Source organism: Numida meleagris, chromosome 13 (genome assembly GCF_002078875.1).
Source record: "Numida meleagris isolate 19003 breed g44 Domestic line chromosome 13, NumMel1.0, whole genome shotgun sequence".
Taxonomy (NCBI): Eukaryota; Metazoa; Chordata; class Aves; order Galliformes; family Numididae; genus Numida; species Numida meleagris.
The window spans coordinates 7,916,143-7,929,634 of NC_034421.1; the positions used below are offsets into that span (position 1 = coordinate 7,916,143).

Sequence of the window (13,492 nt, forward strand, 5' to 3'; positions counted from 1 at the left end):
TTATAAATATCTAGTAAATTTTTATTTTAAAAAATAAAAATATTTTTAGGCCTTATTCTAGACACGGGCTTGACTAATCTGATTTATATACAGTTTTCCTTCTGTCAGCACTGGAGGAAGCATGCCTTTTGGCTAACATTTTTTCACTGGCAGTAGGAATCACCCACTCTTCCTGTCTCATGGGTAGCTCTAACAAATGGAAATGGTCCCACTGGACACGATGGAGAAATTTACGTAATGAAGAATTTTATAAATTAACTCTCCAAGAGCTTTACAGGATAAATGAATGTATAAAAGACATCATCGCATCATCTCTTTATACTTTGTAGAACAAGAGGCTCTTCAATGCTCGTGCCAGCCATCCTTCCTGGTTCCGGAATTCTATCTAAAAATAAAATATATAACAAATAATATAATTATTAATTATATAATAATATAATAATTAATTATTATAATTATATTATAATTATATTAATAATTAAATAATAAAATAATATAAAATAAAATGTAATAAATCTTTTCACACATTTGGAGAGCCAAAGATGCAAGTGTTATTAAGAACTTTGATACAGAATATCACCATAGCAAGCTCAGACAATTTTACAAACATGTTTCTTCATGTAACTGCACGACCAAAGATTCAATCTTAGATTGCTTCAGCCCAGCTCTGTGAAGTCAGTTAACAGACACATCTAACTGCACAACTTGTATTGAGATCCCTGTTCTGTGTGCCAGTTGAATATTCATTCAACAACATAAGCAAGAAAGCCAGTTTCTAATAGGAAAAGCAAGAGAGATGTTAAATATGAGACAGTGAAGGCTCAGTATATGAACGGACTTGATTACCATAGTGCATACCCTAATTAAAGTAGCTAGGTAGTATTTTAAAACCACTGCCTTCAGGTCTCCACTGGTATATTCCATAAACTCATGCAGAAAGTAACAGCTTACAACTCTACTTTTCTATTTTTCTTTAGTTCAAAGAGTAATGTGCTGTCATGTCTTACAATTAATCCTGAGGCTTTTAACTAACTCTAAGCAATTAAATCCCTATGTGATACATTGTATTGGGGTTCACAGGGCAAGGTGACTGTGCAGATTCAGTTTCAGAACTGAGACAATTAGTTACACATTTAAAAAAAACAACAAAACAAACACTTATTTAATAGTGATTTAATAAAAAAGGAGAGAGAAATTTCTGATAGTAATGAGAATCTTCTAACAAAAAGATCAGTTTTCCCAGCTTTGGTACTGACATTTTACTTCTGCAGCCCCCTCTACTGGCAGAAGGGCAACGACATCGTGTTCATCAATGAACTATTAAGAACAGCTGCTTATTCAGTACTTCCCTCATACTTCTTAGATACTGTAATAATATCTCAGACCTCAGATTTTTTCAAATTTCTGGATACAAAAGGGATAGGTGGTAGTAATATTATGATAGTGTTAAAATCCCACAGAGCAAAAGGTGAAGCAATATGCCAAGCAGACTCCTCAAAGGGGAAAATAAAAGACCAATAATTCCTTTCATTCTGTAGCTTAGGCAGTTATTAATAGTAACCAGGCAGAGAACAAAAAGGGAAATAAGATTTAGCAGTATCCTATAGGTCAGTGAAGTTGGAGCTTAAGTTTCTGCAGTCAGTGAGATGTGAATTAGATCCTCAGAAAAGATTTATGCCCATACCCAGAACTGGCAGCTCAAACACGAAGAATGTTCTAGAGAAATTACTAGAACAGATGAGAAACAGAGAGACATTGCCACTATTTAATATATCTGACTAAGAATTTGTGTTAAAATTTCTGTTTTAAATTGGCAGTGTAATGAGACTGTCTCTAGCTGACCCATTCCAGATCTGTAACTGTGTAAGGAAGTACGGTTTGGCCCAGCTTAACTTTTATGAAAATGGGAAAACAATTCATTAGGTGACTTTTCTGATAGTGAAAATTGAGATATCAATATATTCTGGACTCTACCAGCAACTGCAGCAGTAAATCTTGTTTCTAAAAGCATAAATGGCATGTCAGATATTCTGCCATCTACTAATTAGCACAACTGTCCAAATTTAAATGAGTTTTCAGCTTTTTACAGTCCAAAAGAATTAACGGAATAAAGCTAAATAATTTGTTTTTTTCTGCTTCCCTTTAGTAACTAACAGATAGCTGCAGCTACCACAAGATAACAAGAGCTTCACAGTACCTTTTACACTGCTGAAAAATTACACAAATTTTGCTGTCCCTAATTTTTAAAAATGTCCGCCTTCTAAATAAAATATCCATTCCAATAAAAGATCCATCTATCTTTCCATTTCTGAGGGCAATCAGATTTGTATGCTGTGCATAGCATTAGCACACCAACAGAAGAGAAGCAGACCTAAGAACTTGTCTAAGTTGGACACTTATTTAAATAAAGAACATAAAGAGGTAGCTTTAAGTTAGATATAGTAGGACTTTTCCTAAATTAACACATGGGCAACCGGGATGGTCAGGTCACACAGTTTAATGCTATTTTGAAGTATAAACAATGTCCTACTGAAGAATTTTTTCTGTAACAAAGGTTTCTGTACAAAACATTCCATGCACAGAAAAGGAGGTACCCTGTGTTCACTCACATGCTTATGCAGCTATCAGCAAATCTAGCTCATAGAAAATCTAGTCGCAAACAAAACTTCTGCAAAAATGACCCTATACCCACACCCACCTTTTTGATTCCTCTCAGTAGATAGTTTGACAAGGTTCTGCCTTGGATAATTCAGCAAAGACACCTTTGGAAGAGTACTCTGGGTACCTTCTTCTTTACCACGATGTAAGAAATGTGATATAATTCCATACAAGAGAGGTCTGCTCAAGACAGAAACCACAAAAGCCATCTATATTAAGTACTGAGCATTTAAAAAAAAAAAAAAAAGAAAAACACCTTCTCAAAGTTCTTACACCTTAATGCTCACTTCTAAAGATTGTTCAGATGCCTTCAGAGTAATTACTTAAAATTCATTATGCCAAATGCAATTGTATAAATAAGCACAGGCATAAGCCACCCCTAAAGGCCACCCCTCTCCCCAAAGCTTGCACTAAGAGATGTTCTCAACTGAACTCCAGATCACTAATAAGTGAAGAACCAGAGCATACCAAGCACTATTACAGAGCCACCCTCCCACTCATGCTAATTAAACATGTGACCAGTGGGCTACAGGACTGAGCACCACCACATATCCCAAACTAGATTTTTATTAAGCATGAGTCAGATTCTGTGGGCCCAAGCTACAGAGCATCACTAAACATGTTCAAACCCGCTTCTGTACCCTAGCCAACAAACCTAGTTGCATCAGAACACTGTGAATTTATATCTTATCTCACAGTGCAATAATCTTTTTACTGCTCTGCCTATCAACTCAGTAATATCCAAAGAATATGTTTTCTTCTTCCGACTGAAAAGAAGACTAAAGTGGTAAGAGACTTGTCTTTTAGCATGCAATTACAATAGCTTGCGAACATACTCTGTAGCATTCATAGAATTTAATGCTAGTTTTGAGTCTGTTTGAAAATGGCCCCATGCTTGACACTTTGTGCTTGAATCCAGCATATTTAGAGCTGGTGTGTGATCTAGTCACATTGAGTTGGTGACAGAACATTTATGCGTGATTTATACAAACACTGCAGAGACATATGTGCAAACAGCATACACTGCACATTCCATAATCAATCCTTACACTGATTTGGCATTTGCATCTTCAATGATGTTCAGCTCCTTGACAAGAAACTCTCTATCCAAGGGCACTTCAGGCTGGCCAGCTTCTGGAAAATAGATCATACACAGCAAATGCAATTACCGCATCTAAGCACAATTACAGAACTTAAAATTTCACTTACAAATTAGGAACAGTTGCAAACACAAATACACACTGTACTATATAAATTAGAGCTACTAGTTAAATGTAGCTCTTAAATATCAGTATTTTAGCACAGCCAGTAACAATTAACTGCAGTTGTTAAAAAACGTGGACCTTCTTCATATCCTTTTTGGTGTGTACGCTGAGGACTGGTAATCACACCTCTGGTGGCCTACATGCCTGAACTGCTGTAATTCAGATGATCTACTACTTTAATGCATTAGTTTAAATTGTTCCTCAATTTTGTTGATTTGTATGTTTTCCATATTTTTTATTTCGCTCAAATGCCAATGAGAAAATTGCAATATATGTTTTAAAAATATACATTTTTCAATACAAAAGCACACGTGTCAGACAAGGTGTTTCGGTTTTGCAGGCTGCTGGCAAACTTTTTTTGTCAAGGTAAATGCTATTTACCTCAAGGATAAGCAACAAAGAAAACATTTTCTTAAAAATTAATGGCATAATTTGGCATAACGCTGCAAATAACGCGGTGGAGAGGGTGTTCCTATCCTATTTGTTTCCAGGGTTAGCCAAGATTGCGCAGTTTGTTCCCACCTGATTGCACGGTTTCAGTAGTTACTCAACCAGACAGTGAATACCAATTACAGCAGCAATGACACCACAAACTCTGCCCCAGTACCTGCAGTGAGCACGGACGCTGCGTATTTATACTTGTTGAATTCCAAGTATTCACGAATCAGCTCGTTGATCAGGAGGTTCTCATGAGACAGCGGCGGCCGCGGTTCACTTTGGTCATCCAACGCGTTGAACACCTCAGCTCTGATCCTTGCTTTTATTTGCCCCAGGGCTCCTCTTTTTTCTAGTGTGTCCTTTAAAACTGTTTCCGTAAAAACTCAGTTAATATAAACACAAAAGTGCTCAAGCACCGTTCGTCACCTGCTATCCCAACATAACATAATTTCTGGATATTCATGGTGAAATTAAGATATCCACACCTGTGGATGTACCTCTGGGTGACAACAGCAGTACTGTTACAGACAGACATTGTCTACAGATAGAGGCGTTAAAGAAACGTGGGGAATGTTTCTAGATGCTTTTTAATGAGTGACAAGCAGCCCAAGACGAACGACAGAGCGCGTGAGGCTCAGGGCATTCCCCTGTCACTCCCCAACGCCCTGCATGAAGCCAGCAGCCCCGTTAGCGCTCGGGGCAATCCGAGGCTTCCCGCCCCGCCTGCGGCACGAGGAGCGTCCGCAGCCCCTCAGCGCTCCCGCCCGCTCGGCGTCCCGCGGCCGCCACCTGCTTTCAGCTCCGCTATCGTCGCCATCGCCCAACGGCCGCGGCGCTGACCCGGATGCGACAAACGGCCGCCACCGGTCGCGCACTGCGCAGGTGCAGAGGGCAGAGGGGGGCGCCTGCTGTCCCCGCCTCTCAGCGCCCACCGACCAATCGCGCTGCGAGGCGAGCGGTGAGTGACGTGCGGGTGGAGACGGACGGCTGGGGCCGCGCGCTGCCGGAGGCGGTGCTTGGGCGGGAGCGCCTCGCTGAGGGCACGGGCGGGCTGAGGGCGGGGTACTGCTGCACGGGGAGCGGCTCCCAGCGCCGGGCTGGTCCCCTGTGCTGCCGGGATGTCCGCTGGCAAGGGCAAGCCGGCATAAATAGTAAGCACACGTGTGCGCGGAATTACTCTCAGACAGATATATTATGCGTGCCTGCTGATGGCTCGGGGAGCGGGGTCTGAGGAAGGGCATTCTGGCATTGCTGTAATGTTATCCCCTCTAATTTCAAGTTGTCAGTGTGCTTTCTTTTAAAAAAAATAAAAACAAAAATGATGAGAGTCCCTCCCTGAAGAGTTTTGCTGTAGGTCTCTCAGAGATGAACCTTCCATGCAAGGACTCACCAAAATCGAGATTCTATTAGAAGGACTTGCCAAAACGAAACCGTCTGCTGGGGTTGTGCAAGGCCATGGCGGACTCTGGTGCTGGCTTGGTGGAGGCATGCCACGCCTCACGTTGCTCTGATGAGCCTACAGTGTTTGCTTTGTGGATGATGAAGCATTTCCAAGAGGAAATGCAGTCAGTATGGATGAACAAGTGGATGTGTCACAGTCTGGAAGGAACACAGCAGCCCGCTGGCCTGGAGGAACGTGGGCGTCCTCTCAAGCACTGAGCCACTTAGAGCCCTAACAAAGTGGTGGTTGCTTTTTTTCCAGACATTCCTCTCAAAGCAAACATTTATATTCAGAGTTTTCAAGGAATAGCTGAAAGGAAGCAACGCATACAATTTAGAGGAGGAAAAAAAAAAGAATTCTCCAGAAGCATCGCTGCAGTGGCTGTTCCTCTCACACAGCGGTGACTCAGCAGCAGAGCGCTGCCTGCTCCGTGCATTCCCCAGTGCTCTCAGGCTGTGCGATCGCTGACCTTCAGCGCCTGCCATCCCCACAGGCAAACACTTTTCTCTGCATCCTCCCAAATTTCTCCATGACTTCATGGGTCGCTGCTTTCTTACACATAATTTCCAATTGACAAGCAGATGTTTTCCATCCCGTATTTTCTGTCCAGGTTTAGTTTCAAGGCAAAGTTCAGGAATTGAAAAAGAATTTCAGGTATTTTTTTGAGATTACAGGGAAAAGCCTTTTAAAACAAGATTTTAATATTTATTTAAGTATTAATCTCTGTTTTAGAAGATGCAGTTGTAACAGTGGTTTTTGAAATCCATGCTCAGAGGCTTTATGGCAATGTGGGATCTTGCCCCTGTAGTACTGAAATGGCTCATGTTTGTGTTTGTGTCAGTTCTGTTTTTTCTTCATAACAAACACTTTGAGTCTTACATCTTGCTTCTGCACTTTTCTGCTCCACTTTCTTTGCAGAAGGAGCACTGATCGGGCCCTGGCACTACTGCTCAGGGAGGTGGTGGAGTCACTGTCCCTGGAAGTGTTCAAGAGCCGTGGAGATGTGGCACTGAGGGATGTGGTCAGTGGGCACGGTGGGGATGAGCTGAGATTGGAACTAGGTGAACACAGAGGTCTTTTCCAAACCTTTGATTCTATGATTCTTTGCATTAAATTACTTCCGCTGTGTTTTGGCTGCACTTCAGTTAAAATCTTTGCTGTTGATTTTTGTTTGAGTTTCTAATAGAGATGGAACTAAATGGAAGAGAATTAATTTGAGGTGCAGATCCAGGTATTTTTAGATACAAGAAACATCATTAACCTGGTGCATGACCCATGCAGGGTCTGCCCATGGCTGAAAAACATCTTGAAGTCCTTGGAAAGCTGAAATCCTGAAAGCGTAACTTAAATGTTGTTACTCTGTCAGCAGACAGTATATCCAGAGAAAAACGGGTGGGTAGAAATGTGTTCTTCTTGACCCTCCATTTACTTAATGCTTAGTTTTCTATGTACAATCTCCATATCCTAAATATTTTTCTGCTGTATCATTTCAAGTATAGGCTTATAATCTGTTATCGCACACACAGTGCGTGTAGAAGTGTAAGCTCTTAAAGATTGTGTTATCTATTTAGCAGTTTTTTTCCCTGGCTTATACTATCAACAGTGCAATAAAAAATTATTCCACCTTACCTACTGGAACCAGCACCTTTTATTTACTATGAGAACTATTAACTTTATATGCACTGCAGATTAAACTGGAGAAAAAGGCAGTGCTTACAGCCATGGGGCAGTGGGATAACACCACTGGAGCTATGCCAGCTTTTTCGGCAGGAGTTGTAGTGAGCATCAGGGCACCAAAAACCAACCCACTCATGTATCTAGCAGGATTTTAAGATGAATTTAGAGAGTGTACAAAACAGGACAGGAACTCTTAATAAAAATTAATCTGAGGAATCAACAGGAGGGCAGCACTGTGAAGATTTTAACAAGGTATAGGTTAGAATGTCAAGTTGAGCGTAACTCCTGACACCCAAATAGTTTTGATCTTTCAGTGATAATTCTGCTGTCTTTATCAAGGACACTGCTGCTGTGCTGCCGTGCCTGGCATCCCGGGAACACGCGTGTGCCACCCTGCCCAGACGTGCTGCAGCGGGACAGGCGCCTGGCCCCAGCTGGCTGTGAGCAGCACAGCGATGAGAGCTCCGTCAAGGTGTGCGGGTGAGTCAAGAAGCAATCTGTGACACGCTTTTTTTGTACGTGTTGCTTGTTACTTACATAGTGAGCAAATGAGACCCGGTGTTTGCTTGAATGATCTTTTCCATTGCAACAGGCGCTCTGGATGCAAAAAAACATTTTTAACCGGGGTTCCGCCTGTAACTTCCACGTTGAAGCTTTTCAGTGCTTCTGCAGCTCTGCGCAGGGCAGCACGTGAGCACCCGCTGCTTCCTGCAGCCTGGGGCCGTTCCCAGCGATGCGCAGCCCGCGCTGCCGCGGCTCTATTCCCGCGTCGCGGGGCAGCTTGGCGCGCTGCTGCCCTGCAGGTCGAGCCGATGTACTGAAATTCAGAGCGAGCGTGGAGCGAGACAATCAAGTACCACCGCGGGGCGGTGAGTTACTTCACTAGCACATACTTTAGTGCAAACTGCGGGTGAAGCTATTTTGGTTCAGTTTCAGTTCCCGCTAGCAACAATTAGAACTAGCTCGGGGTTTTGAAACCAGTTTAACTGGTTCACGGTGGGAAGTTAAACGTTTCAAAACGAGACGAGGTTCTGCCGCGGCTTTTCCCCGGGCGGCGCCGGGGCTCTCCGAGATCGCTGCCGCCGCGGCGCGGTCTCCCGAGGGGCAGCGCGGGGCGGGGGAGGCTGGAGCCCCGCGGACGGCGCGGGGTCGGTGCCGCCCGCAGGTGCGCGGGCAGGAGACGAGGCGGGGGCGCCGGTTTCGCCGAGCGGGCGCCCAGGCGACTCCTACTCTGACCGCCCCCCGCCCCGGAGCGGCCCCGGAGCGCGGAGGCGCCGGGCGGGCCGAGACCGGCTCGAGGCGGCCCCGCGTGGCACGCCGCCTGCCCCCGCCCACACCGAGGCGGGGCCGGGCGGCGGCGTCGTCGGGGCCCGCATCCCCGTGACCGCGGAGCCAATCGGGGCGCTCCGCTGGCGTTGCCGGCCGCCGCCGCCCGGGTGCGGAGAGGTGAGGAGGGGGAAGCGCAGCGCTGCCGCGGCGGTCCGCGGGTCGCCTCGACGCCACATGGGGATCGAAAGCCTCTGCAGCGCGGACGCCTCCGAGCCCTTTTGGGTGAGCGCGGGATGGAGCCGCGGAGGGCTCGGCGCGGGGTGCGGGCGGGCCGCGGAGCGCGAGCGGTGAGCGGTAGCTACGGTGGAGCGGTCCGGGTGGGGGGAACCGAGGAGCGGGGTGCGGGCCTGAGGGGCGGGGAGCGAGGGGCGAGCTCCCTGCGCGTGTAGCAGCAATAACGGCGGCTGGCTGCCTCCGTGCTGGCGTCACGAAAGAGAGCGGCGTGCTGCCTGTGAAGGAGGCCGAAGACGCGCTTGCTGCAGGGTAGCGGTTGTGTCACACGTTTGCGTTGCGCTGTTTCTGCTCTTTCTTAATGTTCAGCAGTGAGTGCGGCCCGCTGTGGGGGAGTATGCGTCCAGCGGCGGGCCGTGCTGGGCTGAGGGGTGTGGGAGCGCTGCAGTGCGAGGCGCTTCAGGCCGAGGAGGCTCCCGGGGCAGCAGGGGATGAAAACCGTTCTGCGGGCACAGAGGGTTGTGCGGGGCGGAGGTGGGAGATGGTGATGTGTTTGGTTTTTGAAGTGGAGTGGTCATTGACTGAAGGTGATGTGGGGATACGAGAAAAGCACGTGGATGTTCTTAGACGCTTAGAAGAACTTGGTGCTTGTTCGTCGGATGTTTGCCGAATAGTTCTGAGCTAATGAGCTGCCTTTACCAGTTCAGAAAAGATGAGATAATCTCGCAGATACCATTGTGCCGCTTATCTCAAGAACCGTTCAAATATTACTTTGCAAATATTATAAAAATCGTTAGCACTTGAGGTGTTTGTCTTTTCGAGCTGATCAAAAGCAACCCACTCTTACATTGCTGATGTTGATATCTTTCTTTTTCAGTTGATTTTCAGGCTTCTCAAAACTGTCCTTACTCTGAGCTCCTATCGGCTGCTTTGGTTTTTCTGTTTTCTTTTCCCTGGAACCAGGCCTTTTTATGTGAAGAGTTTTAGATGCTACATGTTTCAAATTTCTGTTTATGGAAGAACTTAATTGAAGGTAATACATTTGTGAAAAACTGAGGCCCCAGTGCACGGAACTGGGGAGCTGAAACATCAGGTAGCAAGCAAGAACAAGGCTGTCATGTTTGCAACAGCTCATTTGCATAGGATTTCTGATGATGGTTTCTCTTCATGTAAACAATTTTTTTGGTGTGTAATATAGTTATTTATGATGTTTTTGGTGCGTTGTCATTACTAAATGTTTGTTTTTTTTCACTAGCTGTCCTGGTTCCCAAAAATGTAGTTGGTTTTGTGATTTGTCATCCTCCAAACCATGTGGCAATGGCCTTTCATTTCAGGAGTAAAAGTTCCTCTGGGTGTGGTTGTTTGGTTTCTAGATTCTTCTAATCCTGGAGAAGAACAATTATGAATTTCCGCTGATGCAAGATGTGTCTGGAAAAGTATTCTCCTTTACTGAACTTGTGCTATATATCTGCTTTGCTACGTTGTTCTCAGTGGTGGGAAGGGTAGAAATGCCGGTATTGGTGGCTTTGGATACTCGGAGTACATTTTATGCTATTTCCATAGTTGCTACAGATGTTTGAAGCCGAACTTGTAATGGATTTCCAGAAAAAGCCCACATGCGTGCTGTGTTTTACTGGGCTTCCAGATACCACTTGCATGTGTGCTGTGGACTTTCCCGTCTTGTGGAGTGCATGCTTCTCTTCTCAGGGCTGGTTTGCACTTAGAATACCAGTGAGTCGTGTATTTGCATTCTTGTGGTCACATCAGGAGTTCTGGTTGGCGCTGGCGGAGCAGCGGGGCATCCTGGTGCTGGCCAACCCCGCTGGTTTCAGTGAAGAGATCCACTTTCTTTCAAGCCTGATGTTGAGTTTGGGACAACTCAGTTGTAAATTGCAGGGGAGGCTTTATAGGTTGGAAGGACCTAATGCACCTTTAGAAACCGCGTGCTAATCTTCTTAAACCTTGCTGGCCAGGATTTTTCTTGTTTGTACGCTCAAGGAATGTTATTGTTGAAAGTCCTTCCTTGAGAATTAAACACATTGATTTTATTTAATACCCCCTCTGAAAAGTCAGCAGCCCCACTTGCTATCTTCTTCCTCTCACTGTTTAACCTATCTCTGGTGCCCAGCATGAGAACTTTCAGTGCAATCAGATTTGTAGGTGGAACTTAACTGTTTCTTGTCATTCTTTAAATCCCAGATCCTTTTTGGAAGGGTGCTTTGTCATACTTGTTCTCTTTGTCGTCACTGAGTATCTCACTGAGAGTTTCATACAGCTGCAACTTGATATTATGGATAAGATGTTGATAATAGTAAGAGCTTTTAAAAAAAAAAAAAAAGATAAAACACTTGTGGGATAGGGGCAACATTCTGCAGTACTTGCATTTCAGTTTATTGACTGTTTAAATTGGAAAAGTAGTCTGTGACCTGGAGTTCTGAGATAGTTTTGGCTTGAGTATCACAAGAATGTGAATGCAGTGTCTGCTATGAAGAAGTATGAGATACGAAAAGACATACTCAAACATTTCCTTACAGTCCCTCTCCAGCTGCTCTGCCAGGTTTTATGTGGCGTCTCAGTTATTCATTAGAAGATGTTTGTCAGTCACATAGGATCTGAAATGTTGAGGTTCTCGCTTATACCTGCAGTTAACTTTCCTGAAAGAGAGTTCTGAAGGAAAAACAGTGTTTTATGTAAGGGGTGGTATCGTGGTCTGAGTTCTGTAGCTCATGCTGTCATGTATTAGCTAAACAGTAAATCAGTACATCTCTAGAATCCCAAAGCTTTTTCCACTGTCATGTCTTTAGTGCATGTACTGAAGCATAAAATAACTTGGGGCAGATAAGATCATTATTTTTTAATGTATCAATAACATTTTTATAAGCAGTGATAGCTCACGATAACAGCAAGAGTATGCCATAGGAGGGTGCTGGTGGGACTATCAAATGTGACATGTCTGGATTCAAGCTGTCACGTAAAGTTGGGCAGGTAGACAGAGATAGCTTAGGCAGCCTGAATGCAGGCACGAGTGAGGTTTGTGCCTAACAGGTTTCATTCACTTTTAATTTGTGTGTTTGTTCTCTTCTTCCAGAGTGTAGCGATAAGCAGGACTAACGCAATGGAAACAGCGTTACAAAAGGTGGAAGGAAAATACAGCGCTCACCCGGATCGGAAGATTTGGGGCTCGCAGGAAAAGGCTCCCACCAAGGAAGGATCTCCAGGCAGAGATCCTTCCTCAGGGGCAGTCAGCCCTTAAATGAGGCCTAAGAGGGGTGGAGCCAGGCTCCACNGATCTCCAGGCAGAGATCCTTCCTCAGGGGCAGTCAGCCCTTAAATGAGGCCTAAGAGGGGTGGAGCCAGGCTCCACCCCTTCTGGTTGCACAGGTGAATTGCCTTCACCTGTGCTCCCAGGGCTGACTGGGTCTTTCCTCCAGGTGCTCAATCAGTGGTTCAGGCCATGACTCAGCAGTTCCCATACACAGAGGCTCATCTGAGTGGGAGGTCAGCGATATCTTAGTGGTAAACAAGAGACACGGAAGAACGAGGAAGTTTAATACAAATAATAGCTAAAATAAAGCAGTATGACAGATGCACATCACGCATACGAGTCTTAAAATTATTCACAAAGACAATCAATGAATGTGTGAGTTGGAAAAACAGGGAGAAGAAAAAGTAATGTTTTTGCAGGGATACATACTCTTAAGTTATAGAAAACAAGAGGTTGGTGCTTAACTGAAGGCTGAGGTTTTACCTAGTTTGGGTTAGTAATAAGACTTCTTGGTTTTCAGAGTCTCTTCACATTGGCAATTTCTACGTGGGTTTTCTCAGCGATGTTTCAAGGCACAGGTTGTATCTTGCATTAATTATTGTCTGGATTTCAGTGTAGTTGGGCAGTACTTTGTCAGAGTGTTTGTGGCAGAGCGAGGAAGGCAGCTGAGAGTGGTGCTGGTGTGGGCTTGGTAAAAAGTTGCGAGTTAAGTTTTTCCTTTAAATTGTAAAGGAATCAACTTTATGGATGTGTTTCTGAAAACTTTGGTATGAAGAATTAAAATGAGCATGCAGACCATACAAGTGCTTGCATTTCCTGACCTAGAAAGGTCACGTGTGGGCAGGATTTGCAACAGAGGAGGAGCAGAAGGTTAAAGCCTTTACACAAGATGGTGCCTTTATTATAATTAGCAGCTAATTGTCAGGCTCTCAGTGCTCGGTTGTGGCTTCATCCAGTGATGAAAGCCAGGTGCTGTTTGTCAGCTCTCTCACGTTTAAGCCTGTGAAAATGAGTCTTGTTGGTGGTCGTTTTCACAGAAATTAAAATGACCTCTGATTCAGGGTTGATCAGCTTAGGAAAGGTACGGGAAAATGAAGCCTGATACTGTGTTTTAGATAGAAATTTTCTTAACAGGTTATCTGTCATTTCACAGCTGACAGTTCAGTGTGGATGTTTCAAGGTTGCTGAAAACATTTAAACCCCGGAGTAAGTCGTGCTGTTCCCTGCAGTTACGGTGCAGTTTGCAGG

General features: G+C 44.7%; 2 protein-coding genes across 8 annotated transcripts in view; one reads left to right on the forward strand and one right to left on the reverse strand.

The window, feature by feature from the left end:
- On the reverse strand, window positions 1-5,631 carry FOPNL (FGFR1OP N-terminal like). Of its 3 annotated transcripts, none has more exons than XM_021412007.1 (5): window positions 5,155-5,631; window positions 4,531-4,728; window positions 3,708-3,792; window positions 2,699-2,838; window positions 1-385 (listed from the first exon to the last, which is right to left on the reverse strand). In XM_021412007.1, exons 1-5 carry the CDS (start codon window positions 5,600-5,602, stop codon window positions 309-311), a joined length of 948 nt encoding a protein of 315 aa, XP_021267682.1. In that variant the 5' UTR covers window positions 5,603-5,631; the 3' UTR covers window positions 1-308. The 3 variants fall into 3 exon arrangements, with proteins under 3 accessions (XP_021267682.1, XP_021267683.1, XP_021267684.1); XM_021412008.1 differs by having other exon boundaries at window positions 5,151-5,270; XM_021412009.1 differs by lacking the exons at window positions 1-385; window positions 2,699-2,838 and having other exon boundaries at window positions 3,704-3,792; window positions 5,151-5,270.
- The window catches only part of ABCC1 (ATP binding cassette subfamily C member 1), a 49,149-nt gene continuing 43,508 nt past the window's right edge, over window positions 7,852-13,492 (forward strand). The window contains exon 1 of one of the 5 annotated variants that reach the window (XM_021412002.1): window positions 7,852-7,959. Coding sequence is in view for 3 of the 5 variants with exons in the window: in XM_021412004.1 (XP_021267679.1) it covers window positions 9,042-9,095 (54 nt within the window). In the remaining 2 variants the exon portion in view is untranslated. Of the gene's footprint in view, window positions 7,960-8,188; window positions 8,349-8,779; window positions 9,096-13,492 lie in introns of those variants that run through there. The other 4 variants (XM_021412001.1, XM_021412005.1, XM_021412004.1 and 1 more) reach the window with 4 other exon arrangements.